General features: G+C 37.3%; 1 protein-coding gene and 1 non-coding gene across 2 annotated transcripts; one reads left to right on the forward strand and one right to left on the reverse strand.

Annotated features, from left to right (window-relative positions):
- Nucleotides 1–422: 422 nt before the first annotated feature.
- LOC131615386 (small nucleolar RNA R71) lies at nt 423–529 on the forward strand. The gene has a single exon (XR_009287803.1). It is a non-coding gene; the product is annotated as a small nucleolar RNA R71 (small nucleolar RNA).
- Nucleotides 530–7,955: 7,426 nt separating this feature from the next.
- On the reverse strand, nt 7,956–8,807 carry LOC131613450 (uncharacterized). The gene has a single exon (XM_058885119.1). It carries the CDS (start codon nt 8,805–8,807, stop codon nt 7,956–7,958), a length of 852 nt encoding a protein of 283 aa, XP_058741102.1.
- Between the last annotated feature and the right edge of the window lie 4,737 nt (nt 8,808–13,544).

Here is a 13,544-nt window from a genome sequence, read left to right on the forward strand (position 1 = left end):
CAGGTTGTACGTGTTTGAGTAAGGGTTTCCCTGAGCATAGTTCACTTGATCAGGCGGTATACATGTTAGTAGTTGGCATTCAGATATGACATGTCCGGTTACTCCGCATATCTCGCAGTTAGGAGTTAGAGCAGCCGCAGTGGCTACAGGAGTTATGGTTAAGCTTTCGATCTTTTGGGTCAAGGCGTCTACTTTGGCATTGACGCGGTCTATACCACTAAATTCCTCCCTTGGTTTGAGATTTCTCTACAGAGGTTCGTTCTCCTCCCCATTAGTAGTGGTTTTGTGCCATGTTTTCAATAAGGTTATAGGCTTCATCATGAGGTTTGTCCATCAGAGCACCGCCTGAAGCAGCATCTAGAGTCATCTTAGTGTTGTATAGGAGACCACCATAGAAGGTATGGATAATCATCCACGGTTCAAGTCCATGATATGGGCAAAGCCTTAACATATCCTTGAATCTCTCGCAAGCTTCGAAAAGTGATTCGTTGTCTTTTTGGGTAAATCCATTGATTTGGCCTCTTAGCATTGCGGTCTTACTATGTGGTAAATATCTCGCTAAGAAAACTTTCTTTAGTTCGTCCCATGTAGTTATGAAGTTAGAGGGTAAAGATTGGAGCCAAGCTCTAGCTCTATCTCTCAAAGAGAAAGGAAAAAGACGTAATCAGATCGCTTCGGGACTGACATTATTAGCTTTAACCGTGTCTGCATATTGCACGAATACTGATATATGGAGATTTGGATCATCCATAGGGCTTCCAGAGAATTGGTTGTGTTGCACAGCTTGCACTAATGAAGGTTTTAGTTCGAAGTTATTCGCCTCAATTTCGGGAGGTAGAATACTTGAGTGTGGTTCAGCTTAAGAGAGCAGCGTAGTCCTTAAGAGGACGGTTGGCGGCCATTTCTGGTTTTGGAGTTGGTTCTTCAGGAGTGGGAATCAGCTCTTGGGGAATTGGAATTGCCTTACTTCGGGAAGATCGTGGATTTTACGTCTTATATTTACAAAACGTTCGATTTTGTTGATTCGTTGTATTAATTCCCCTCCTTGTAAATGAGTATTTGGCATACAAACGTTTAAAGAAAGGAATATGTTGCCTTAGTATATACGGTGCAACTACAGAGTTACGATATTGACTTAATTGGTCTCTGGCAACGGCGCCAAAAACTTGGTCGCGAATTTATATGTCTAAGAAACTTGACATCAAGTGCATTGTCGTATCGTGTAGTTTTAAAAGATATCGAACCCAAAGGACCAAAAATCAATCTACAGTTATCCTAAATTACTATGTAAATCTAAGGCTAGTATTTTAGTTTAATTAGGGGAAATAACATGGACTAAAAAGGGAATAATTGAATTCTAGTTCGAAATATTAATTAATGGGATATCGATATGTAATTCGTCAAACCTAGGAAATCTAAAGTTTTGTTGGCCATTCTCAATTAACAAAAATTCTTTTCAGCATATACCATTAACTTAAAAATCCTTATCTCACACTTCCGTGTTTATTGAATTAGACTATGATCCTAGACCGTAATGTATGCTTCCGCTATCCCGTCAGGTGTAAAAACACTTTTTGAAAACAATAGAATCTAATTAGTTTTAAAGTGCTTCCGCTGTGTTCAAAACTAATGTTCAGTGTCCAATATCCAATTAAAATCCTCAAACTTTTGCTCTTATAGTTTTCTAACCTTTGTTCGTTTTTACTTTCGTGACAAACCGTTTCAATATTAATTATTGGAAACTTATGCCGGAAAAGTGATTTTTCATAAAATGTAATTAGGCCGACTTATTTCGGACCCCTTAAATTTGATTAATTTACATACCGATATCTAATTGGTTTAGTGAGACATACTTATTAATTCAATCATGCATAAACAATAATAACTCAAATATCCAGACATTTTCATAAATATAGAAACAGCAAACATAAATTAGATAATTAACTTTATTAAACAAGAACCTGAAATGAAATAGTTCTGGAATTAAATCTTGAAATTGTGAATACTCGAACAATCTACCACACGCCGGCTAGATTTGTATCGTAGAAGTTCTTGAATCAAAATGACAAAGACAAGGAAATAAAAATACTAAAACCTAACGTAAGGTTAGATTCAGTAAAAATTTCACAATAATTTCCGGTGTAGAAATTATTGTGAGAAAAAGTATCTTCCTAAATCTATGCGGAAAATAAGAATTAAAATTGGAACTTGAATACTTGATTGTTGAAGAATGTGCTCGCTGGAAACCGCTCTGGAAAAATTAGGGAAATTGGCGAGAGAGCTTTTGGTTACCAACTTCCTTGCTTTTATATCCTCCTTGTAACTGTCCTTGAGAAAATATAGGGAAGGTGGAGTCAATCCCTTTTGTTTCTTGTTGAGAAAAAGCAGGAGAATTAGTGAGAAGCATGGAGGAAAAATAGGAGAAAATGGGTGTTTCTGTTGAAAGAGTGAAGTGTGCCATGGGGCAGCCTTTTAGTGCCGAGGGGCACTCATTTTTGAACCAGTGTCGAGCGGCACTCACGATGTTCTGAGGGACACACATCATGTGTTGCATTCCTGGGCTTATATTTGGGCCTCTTCTTTTCTGTTGGCTCTATTGCTTCGTCCTTCCTCCATTTTTACTTTTTCTACCAAGCATATATCATATTTATTTGAAAACCCGAAATACTACAAAATGCCATAATAATACCATCATAAAAAATAATTATAATAAAATAACGAAATGATTTATGTTTTAATTAAGCCAAATATGCAATATATTTTGGTGTTATAAGTTTTTCCTACTGGGGAGAAGAGGATCTGTTCGTCGTAACCTGACAATCAGATCCCGATGTACGACATATGTTTTCGAGAGCTGGAATTGTAGCCGCCCTTCACTAATCTCTAGGTGGTCATTTTTTATTATCTACATCTCACACCCTCCCAGTTACATCCGAACTCGACAGCCTTTCTCTGGGCGTTTGAGTTGGTTTGCGACTATCTCCAGCTCAGGGCTACTCTTCCTTTGTTGTCTCCATCTTCAATGGGGCATTTCCGCTGGTCGTTGCGGATGGGTCTCTCTAAATCAGCCGAAGAAACTCTTCAAGGCCTTTTCTAATACGGTGGGATAACTGACTTTTAAAATATGTGGATAGCAAGAGTCGCCACCGACTTTTATTTAATCCAATTGGAAAGACTAAAAGAACAGGAAAGACCTTTTTAAAAGACTTGAGTTTGGGGGGTAGATTATACAAAGGGAAGGTGTAAGCACCCTTTATATCCATGGGCTCTTAATTGCTTAGCTCACTTGTTTGTTTGATTGAAAAAGTTTGAAGTGTAGTGTGTGATTTGAATAAGAACTTTAGCTTGTAAATAAGTGTAGTCTTTTTGAAAGTATTCATTGAAAAGAAGTGTGAAAAGTAATTTTTGAGTTTAAATAGAGCAAGCAATTAAAAGCACCTACCCTTAGTTTAAGTCTTTCTTGTTCTTTAAGATTTTCGTTTGAAAGGGCTATCCATACCATAAGGAGGGTAGGTAGTCTTTTCATTGGATGTACGGGTCATCGAGAATCATCGTTTGCCATAAGTCTATCCATACCATAAGGAAGGTAGGAAGTCTTAGGAGAGGATGTGAATAGTCATTTGTAGGAAACCAGTAAGGATACCTTAGCATTCGAAGGGACGATCATCATTTATCGAGGCAACATCGAGGGACGAAATCATTTTACCGTATGCAACTCGAAGGGACTGTGATCTTTTATTCCGAGGGACTATGATGATTTGAATCAAAGGCAGCAGGCTAAGGTATCCCTACGCTCGAGGGACTTGACTATTTTATCCGAAAGGCAGCATAAAAGAGGTTACCCTAAATGTGGGTGTGTGCATCAATCATGTGATTCAGCTCAAATATTTTATCTTGCAGTTTAGTGATCTATGTCCAGTTAATTGTTTTGTAACTCCCTAAATTACTAACCACGCAAATAATATATTGACGGAAAGTAAATTGTGGAAAGTAAATGTCCTACGCTATTACATGGTTTTGGGGAGGGGGATTACAATAAAAACCTGTCGGGGGATGTGCGGAAAGTAAAGTGTGAAATTAAAAGACAGAAATTAAAGTCATAATTACTATTTCATAAAAACCTTGATAGTTTGAAACCTAAGGAGTCATATGAAGTCCATTGGAGACCTTGATTTATCCTTTTTCACCAAGATATTCACAACCCTAATTTAAGAGCCTTGTGCATTCTGTTAAATCTTGAGCTTTTGATACTTGGATGATTCTTGCATGAAAATATGGTGGGAAAATTTTGGGGTATGACACCTTTTCTAAATACATTTGGGGATTCAAAGATAAGTATTTTTTGGTGTAACCTATCTCGAAAAGGACCCTCATAAACTTATTTTCCACTGACTTCATATATCGGGGTCGTGCAGCGCGTGGCTAAAGGAGGCCTCCTGATTTTTAACCATAAGGGGGAGCTCGTGTTTGATCCTGTACTGATTAATGTTAAGGATCTCCTCGAGTGCAAGACGAACAAGGAGATCCATCGTTATCTGAGTAGATGTTTTTGTTTGTTTTTTAGGAGTGTGCATGTTTCTTCTTTATTTACTGAATTTTGTTAGAACAAGATTTGTTCTGATCAATTATCTTAGTTTTGATGATAACAATAATATGAATTTTGCTTAAGATAATATGGTACTCTAATCCATTGCAATTTCCCTTTCAGGAAATATATAAAGAGTACGCATAATTCAGCGCTCAGAAGCTTTGTCTCAAAGGGTTCAGCATGCAACATCAGAACATGGTCTGGCAAGACATCAGAAGATGGTCGAAGCAGAATCAGAACATGGGTCTATGGAAGCATCAGAAGAACAAGAGAACAGAAGCACTGAAGTTCTGATGGTATCACGCTCAGAAGCACTTCAAGGTCAGAAGATCAGAAGATGCTATGCACCAAGCTGTTTGACTCTGATGATATTCAAACGTTGTATTCACAAACATCAGATCAGAAGAAAGTACAAGTGGCAAGCTACGCTGACTGACAAAAGGAACGTTATAAGCTATTAAAGGCTACGTCAGTAGACACAGCGTGAACAAGGCTCGAGGTAGTTGACAAAAGCGTATAACATTAAATGCGATGCTGTACGGAACACGCAAAGCATTAAATGCATTCAACCACTACAGGAAAAAAGGTCTCCCGCCACGCCCAGAAAACCGAGGCTATATGCAAAATAACCGTGGCGTAACGCTTAGGCCACGGTTTGGCCACGGAAATCCAACTGTGGAGTATACGGTCGTGGCCTAAAGTAAAGTCCACGGTTTTTTGGTATAGACCACGCCTTTTTTACAACCGTGGCATTTTTAGGCCACGGTTTACGTAGCTTGATTAAGGCCGCGGTTTGATCTTGCCATGACTTATAAACTGTGGCTTTATGGTAAAGCCACGGTTTCATTTTAACGTTTACGACACAGTATTGGTTCAGGATATAGCCACGGTTTGGTTATGACCACCTATTTAAAACCGTTGTTATATGTTATGCATTTTAAACCATTTATATGCCACGGTTTATTTCATGTTATGCATTCTAAACCATTTATCTGCCACGGTTTATTTCTGTATCATTACATAAATATATATATTTATATTTATATTTATATATATTTATAATATATATATATATATATATATATATTTATATTTATATTTATATATATTTATAATATATATATATATATATATATATATTTATATTTATATTTATATTTATATTTATATATATTTATAATATATATATATATATATATAAATATATATGTATAAATATATATATAGCAATATTAAATTAACAATGAAATTAACATTAATAGTAGTTCATCCACTAATAATAGTTGGATACTAAGTTTTTCATCCCAAATTCAAAATCAAAACAACCATATTAAGTTGATCCATGATCCCTACACTATTTAAGTTGTACCACCACAAGTTTCTCTCAAAATGGAGTCATCCCAAAATAACCAAAAAAAGTTCTAAAAACTGGGCTAGATAACATAAAACAACTATTCTTCTTGATCTTCTCCTTGCTCTTCTTCCACATCTTCTGAACAACCACCTTCTTCAACATCTTCAGCATAACCTCCTTCCACATCTTCACGATCATCACAAGCTTCTTCCATATCTTCATCACAATCTGCTTCCTCTCCACCCTACAATAAACATAACATCATTCAACATTCATAAGTGTACGTACTAGTCATGGTTGTGTAAAATAGAATCATGAATCAAAAGACAGTTTTAGGCCATCACCACCAGAATCATGCATACACCTATTTCAGAATCGTTTCCCTATTTCATACACATATTTCAGAATCAAATCAATGGAAATATAGAATTCTTACAAACTGAAATAAAATAATCAATTAAACAAGTTGGTCCATCAAGGCGCAAGGGCTTGAATTCAGTAAGTATATCCTAAGTTAGAACCCACTTTTACTCCATTTCATTTGGTCATTTTTGGAGTAAGTATATCAATGACATGTATTGTAAAAAAGCCATGATGGCATCACCTTCCAACATCAGAGACCATTTATGAGGATTAAATAGAGTGATTGAAGATCTAACTTGTTTGATAAGAGGTCCATTTCTATCACACCTTATTCTTTTTCTAGCAAATACACTAACATCATGTTTAGCCTAAAAAGCTGCAGCATTAGTCACTGCAATAACTTGGAATGCTAAAAATAGAGGAGTTTCTATGTACAACAAAACACAATGATTCTTTTATTTAGTGCATGGCTTATCAAACAAGAATCATAAAACCACAACAAAACCTTCAAAATCAAATACCTATTAAGGGAAAGCCATATAAGACACTCAGTTTCAAAAGGTCAATCAGCAACACAAGTTAAAACTAGAATACTAGTTATGTCATAGATTTTTGCTTCTTTGAAAAGATGGTTTTGAAACACTAAGATAATATTGAGATACTATAAGATACATGAATATCTTCTAGCAATTTACCTAGTTATAGTTCTTGTGTATTTATCTTTATGCCTACTTTTTTTTGGCACAGGTTTTAGAGGCAAAAGTTATCCAAATAAACTCTGCACGTGGGCGCATATTTTTATCATTAAAGGAGGTCACGGTAATCATCTATATAGTTATTTTCTATGAAGTACTTCCATTATTTGGGAAAATCTATTTAAACTAAGCAAGTTTAGATTCCTAATTCAACAAATCATTGCCTGCCTATTACAGCCTGATCCATTGATGGAATCCTTAGAGTCTGTAGTTGGGGATCATGAATCCTTTGATGGGAGATTGGAAGCAGCTCAAACTGATACAGAGGTAATCTTGACATGAAAGTAGAAGTGACCGGGAATTTTTTTTAAATGAACCTAAGTACACCCATTGTATTGATTAAATAACTGTGTTGTTGGATCTTATTGTGTCAGTAGTTTAGCAACCAACAAAAGGCTTATGAAAATTTAATTCTCAGACATTGACATGCAGAGTCATGTTCGTTAGATTATTTCTGCTTGATGATAAATCCAAGGGTAACAAAAAATGGTCAATCAGCAACATGATGAAGCAAATCAAGTAACAAAAATTGATCAGTTTCTAATTCAGTGCCCTATACACTTTCAGAAAACACTTGCCATCAAATTAGTGCCCTATACAGTTTCTAATTCAGTGCCCTAAACAGTGCCATATGCTGCAATTTCAGAAAACACTTGATAATTCAGTTCCCTAAACAGTGCCATATGCTGCAATTTTTGTAGTTTAGAGTATACCTGTTCGCAATGCGGAATATGAGTTGATGCAGACGAATGTGGATCAGCAGGAGCAGCAGTAGAACTAATGGAACAGCCCATAGCACTTGCCATCAAATTAGAGATCTCGTCGTCGCTCATTTGTGGGTTTTGTTGCTTCATCATTGTCTTAAATAGCGCCTTCATACCATCCATCTCCCTCTTCATGCCATCCATCTCATTGACTCAGCTGTCTTTGAACACATGAACAACCTTTGTAGTCTAGGAATCAACGGAAAGTGCCTCAAAACTTTTGCAGGAACTCTACAGTCATTTTTGGGTTGCTCAGACTCACATCCTTCAGTTGCAGCATTTTGTTTCCACCGTGAAGCTTCACAAATAGTGCAAGAATTGTCCTTTTCATGCTCCTTCCAAAATAGCATGCAATCATTTGGGCACGCATCTATCTTCTTATAATCAAGGCCTAAACCACTTATCATGGCTTTTGTCTTGTAAAATGATTCCGGAATGTTCAAATCAGGCATTGCTTCTTTCAATAATTCTAATAGGGCAGTGAATGACGTATTGCTCCAGCCGTGGAGACATTTCAACAAGTAGAGTCGAATCGTGAATGATAACGAAGAGAAGTCTTTGCATCCAGGGTACAGTTCTTGTTCCGCCTCTTTAATCAAACTGTAAAACGTTCTAGCCTCGTCATTGGGACCTTCACCAACTCCGTGTGCTTCTGCCCTATCTCCATATATGTCATGCAATAAGCCAGGAATGTCATCATGTGATCCATCTTGATCTTCCATCCCATCACCAATTTCCATAGACCTTTGTAGTTTCTCCCCATGGTGCACCCAAACGTCATAACCGTCTAGAAAACCTTTGGCTATTAGGTGATCCCTAATAATATCCCTGGTTTTCCAATATATATTTTTACACTTAGCACAAGGGCATAGAAGTTCACCTCCTTGAGGACTTCCTTTAGTGAAGGCAAAGTCTAAAAATCGAGTAACACCGTTGATGTACTCTTGACTAAACCACGGTAATTTAGTCCACTCTTTGTCCATCGCTTGATAATCTATATATTTGAAACACAACACATAACACATTCAAAACACATAACACATTCAAAACTGAATTCATATAAAAAAAATGCACTAACAGTACCAAAACATGTGTTGAGCAACCAAAAAATTACTGGGACAGAATTATTGTATATAAATGGAATTACTGGGACAGAATCTTTGCAAGAATTAAATGCAGTTGGTGGTGGCAGAGGCGGATCTCTCTCTCTCTCTGACAGAGATTGGAGAGAAGTTCCTCTTCCCAGCCAAAGAAAGACAGCCTCCACTAAAAATTCCAGACAGATTTACCTCCCACCAAAGATCAAATCTCTCATACACTCTTTTTTTATAGTCGAAAAATAAGAAAAAGCCTATAGAAACAATACTTTGGCTACTATGCTAGACACAGGTAACTTTGTACTTGAACAACTTCACCCCAATGGAACTAAGAGTTTATTGTGGCAGAGTTTTGATTATCCATCAGATATTTTGATCCCAGCAATGAAGTTAGGTGTTAATCGAAAAACGGGACATAATTGGTCTCTAATTTCGTGGTTGACTCCTTCACTGCCATATTTGGGTGAATTTAGTCTTGAATGGGAACCAAAAGAAGAAGAATTGAACATTAAGAAACGCGGGAAAGTGTATTGGAAAAGCGGAAAACTTGGAAATAATGGATTGTTCGACAATATTCCAGCAAATGTTCAACAAAATTATCAATACGTTATTATCTCTAACAAGGATGAAGATTCTTTCAGTTTCAAAATTAAAGATCGGAACTCTAAGATGCTTACAGAATGGGCACTCTTCTCTGATGGGAGGTTTGTGAGTTTGGAAGGAGAGTTGGGTAATGCAGATATTTGTTATAGATATAGTAATGATACTTGCAAATTGCAACTACTATGGATAATAAGCATGAACAGAGTGAAAGAGGAAAATCATAATCAATGCATAGTCAGTTTCCAATATATTATGATATGAAAGTAGTTACTAGTTTGCCAAAAAATCACTTTTCTACTTAAAGGTCATCAAACACAAATCATTCCGCTACAAAGTACATGTCAAAATCAACTCTAGCAAGATCTAATCCAACACATAGGAAAGCAGCAGCAAACACAAATCTAAGTGAGCTCAGAAACAAGTTAGAACACTGACCTTAGTGCCAAAACGACCTTCTGGATGATCTGTTTCAAGAATATTCCTCCCCTAAACAAACAAACAAAAAATACATAATTACAAACTTCCTTCAAATGAATAATCTATAGTATATTGCAGCATAATAGAGTTTCAGAGTAAAATTCATAAATTATCATACACATACACATATCATAATAACAAGAATTTCTTCTAATAATCACAAGAAATTCAATTCAATTCATGATATTAAGCATAACTAGCATTCTGATTTCGTCCCAAACAGAAATTCAATTTTAGATTTAACAATACTAACAGTCAAATAACGGAAATAGCAGTTATAACTTGAATCTAACATACTTTCTCAACCTAAAATCCAGATCAGTTTTCAACCCTAACAAAATCTAACCTAAATCACCATAACAAAGTCTAACATAAACTCAGTGCCTCTCTCAGTTTCAAATCACCATAACAAAATCTAACATAAATAACAACAACAGATATAACAATGCAGAGATTAGTTCAAAATGAAGCCCTCAGTAGATTAGGTCAAAACAAAACATGCATCAAATCACACTATCCAAACATCAGTAGTAGAATTTCTTTAAACATAGATTAGGCCAGAAAGAAACCCTACCGTATTAGTGTCCAGAAGCTTTGGTACCTCACATGCAAAACAAAATATATATTAGGTCAAAACAAATCAGAGGAGACGAGGGAAGATGAGGAACACGAAGAGAGAAGAGAATCGTACCTCAACTACAAAACAATCGTACGCAGATGAATAGAGGAAGCCTCCAGAAGCTTTGGTACCTCAACTACAAAACAAAATATATATTAGGTCCAAACAAAATCAGAGGAGACGATAGAGAAGATGAGGAACACGAACAGAGAATCGTGAGATGAAGAGAGTTAGGGTTCGTGAGTTAGGATTCGTGAGATGAAGAGGGTTAGGGTTCGTGAGATGAAGAGGGTTAGGGTTCGTGAGATGATTGAGGTTAGTGAGATGAAGGTGAAGCAGAGATTAAAGCAGAGATGAAGGTGAAGAATCTAACCTGTAGGCGATGGAGGTGGCAGCAGCGGCGGAGCGGCGGAGCGGCGAAGCTGAGATGGAGTTTTCAGATAGTTTTGGGAGATGAAGTTTTCAGATAGTGTTTTGTTCATATGGCTCTGCAATCTCGTTTTTGTTATTCTTTCATTTTTTTTCTTTTTTTTAATTAAAAAAATAGAAAAGAAAATATTAAAAGATAGAGGGAAACTAAAAAAAAAAGGAGGGAACTTTTGGAGGGTTTTTTTTTTGGGTTTTGGCCACAGTTTGAACTGAAAATTATAGGCCTCGGTTTCTTAGTTGCGGTTTAAAATATCTACCGCTATACAGGCCACAGTTTTACACTCCGGATTCAATATTTCTATAACATACATCTACGCTTTGATAATCATGGCTAAATCATATAAGTGGCCACAGTTTCTGAGCTGTGGACAATTTTAGCGTGGCCGTAGGCCAAATTTCTAGTAGTGCACCGGTCATCTTCTCCAACGCCTATAAATATGAAGTTCTGATGAGAAGCAAGGTTAACGATCCTGAACCAAAAACAACTCAAATCAACTTGCTGAAACTCTGTTCAAATCAAAACTCAGAATCTTCATCTTCATCAAAGCTCACTACATTGCTGTTGTAATATATTAGTGAGATTAAGCTTAAACGTTAAGAGAAATATCACAGTTTGTGATTATCGCTTTCAAGAAGCAATTGTAATACTCTTAGAATTGATTACATTAAGTTGTAAGGAACTAGAGTGATCGTGTGGATCAGAATACTCTAGGAAGTCTTAGAGGTTATCTAAGCAGATTGTAACTAGAGTGATCGTGTGGATCAGTAGACTCTAGAAAAGTCTTAGAGGGTATCTAAGCAGTTGTTCCTGGAGTGATCAGTGTGTGATCAGAAGACTCTGGAAGACTTAGTTGCTGACTAAGTGGAAAACCATTGTAATCCGTGCGATTAGTGGATTAAATCCTCAGTTGAGGTAAATCATCTCTGCGGGGGTGGACTGGAGTAGTTTAGTTAACAACGAACCAGGATAAAAATAACTGTGCAATTTATTTTTATCTGTCAAGTTTTTAAAGCTACACTTATTCAAACCCCCCCCTTTCTAAGTGTTTTTCTATCCTTCAAATTTATCTCTGCTTTTCTTTTCAGGTGCTATGTTGAACCCTCAGAAGCGTCAAGAGCATCTACAGAGGAATTTAGCGGCCAAGGTGAAGAAGGGGCAAAAGGTCTTCGCTGGTCGTGTGGTGGATGGGGCCCTTACAACCCAAACAGGCTTGGATGGCTCTTCCTCGACTCCCCAGGTTGAGCAGGCTTCCCCCTAGGCGATGATGTTAAAGCCTAAGCGTTAAAGGACTGAGACTCTGGTCAACCTTACAGGTGAACAAGGAAAAGGAAAATATGTGTTGCCTCCCGTGCTCCATGACCTGCAAATCTTCAAGGGGTCGTCCTTGGAGATGGACCGAGTGCATTATCTTCACCTGGAGGAGATGGATCACCCGAGGAGGAGGCTCCAGCTGGCTCAGGATGCTTCTACCGTGATGAGGTTAATTGGGATGGCCGGGAGATTGAGCTACAAAAAGTCTGGGCGTCGTTGACGTATGCCAAAAGGAAGCTGAAAAGGGCCGACTTTGACCTCATATATTTTAAGAAGGTGAAGGATGCTTTTGCTCAAGCGAAGAAGGATTTGGAGACACTCTCTGAGGAGAAGAAAGCCTTGGAAGAACAACTTGCATATTTTAAGGCCGCTTTTGTCCCTGTCGAGAATGATCTGGAGGAACTTATGGGGGTGACCACTTTGGATGAGCTCGTTGCCAAGTATCAGGTGGCTATATATGATGGTCTGTCCAATGCAACACTGGATTTTGATAATGCTGTGGTGCAACTCAAGCTCTTTAATTTTGAGCTCGACATAAGTACGGAGGGGAACAGTTACATGTACTCCGCAAAGGACGGGAAGGTGGTGGTCCCTGCATTTCCGAAAGATTTTAATATGGCAGGAGAGATCCTTGAGACCATTGTCGAGGATTCGAGCCTTGAGGAGGTCGCTCTAACGAATTCTGGTGTCAGGGAACAGCCATCCCAGGAAGCCCGGGTTGTTGTCGAGGAGCAGCCGCTTGAGTAATTAGTTGTTCTTATCTTTTTTGGCCTGCTTGCCACTTTATAAGAATTGGTAATGTTTGGTTGTTCATGCTTTGCATGTTTTGATGTAATTTTCAAACAGATATGGTCTTTGCGGCTACTTTTTATATTCTGTCGGGGTTTCGGCCCCTTTTCATGTAATTCAACATATTGGTCCCTGTTAACCCAGGTTTTGTGAGTTAATTCATGTCCTTATAGTATTTAGTTTGGTTCTATTTTAGGTTTATATGTTCAAATTCCCTACAAATTTATTCTTAATTTTAATAAAATTAGTGGGGGTACATTAGGTGCTCCCTTTTGTTAATTTAATTTTTGTTTTGTGTACAGAAGTCAGTAATAGTCAATATGAGGCAAGACTGAGCTAGTTTGTGGGTGAGCTAAGAGTTGAGGAAGCATAATTCAGAATGAAGAAACACTTG

The sequence above is a fragment of the Vicia villosa genome, linkage group LG6 (genome assembly GCF_029867415.1).
Source record: "Vicia villosa cultivar HV-30 ecotype Madison, WI linkage group LG6, Vvil1.0, whole genome shotgun sequence".
In the NCBI taxonomy this organism is placed as follows: Eukaryota; Viridiplantae; Streptophyta; class Magnoliopsida; order Fabales; family Fabaceae; genus Vicia; species Vicia villosa.

What these genes read in the sequence shown, in the direction of transcription:
- LOC131613450 (XM_058885119.1), bottom strand. Translation starts at nt 8,807, where the DNA reads ATGGACAAAGAGTGGACTAAATTACCGTGGTTTAGTCAAGAGTACATC.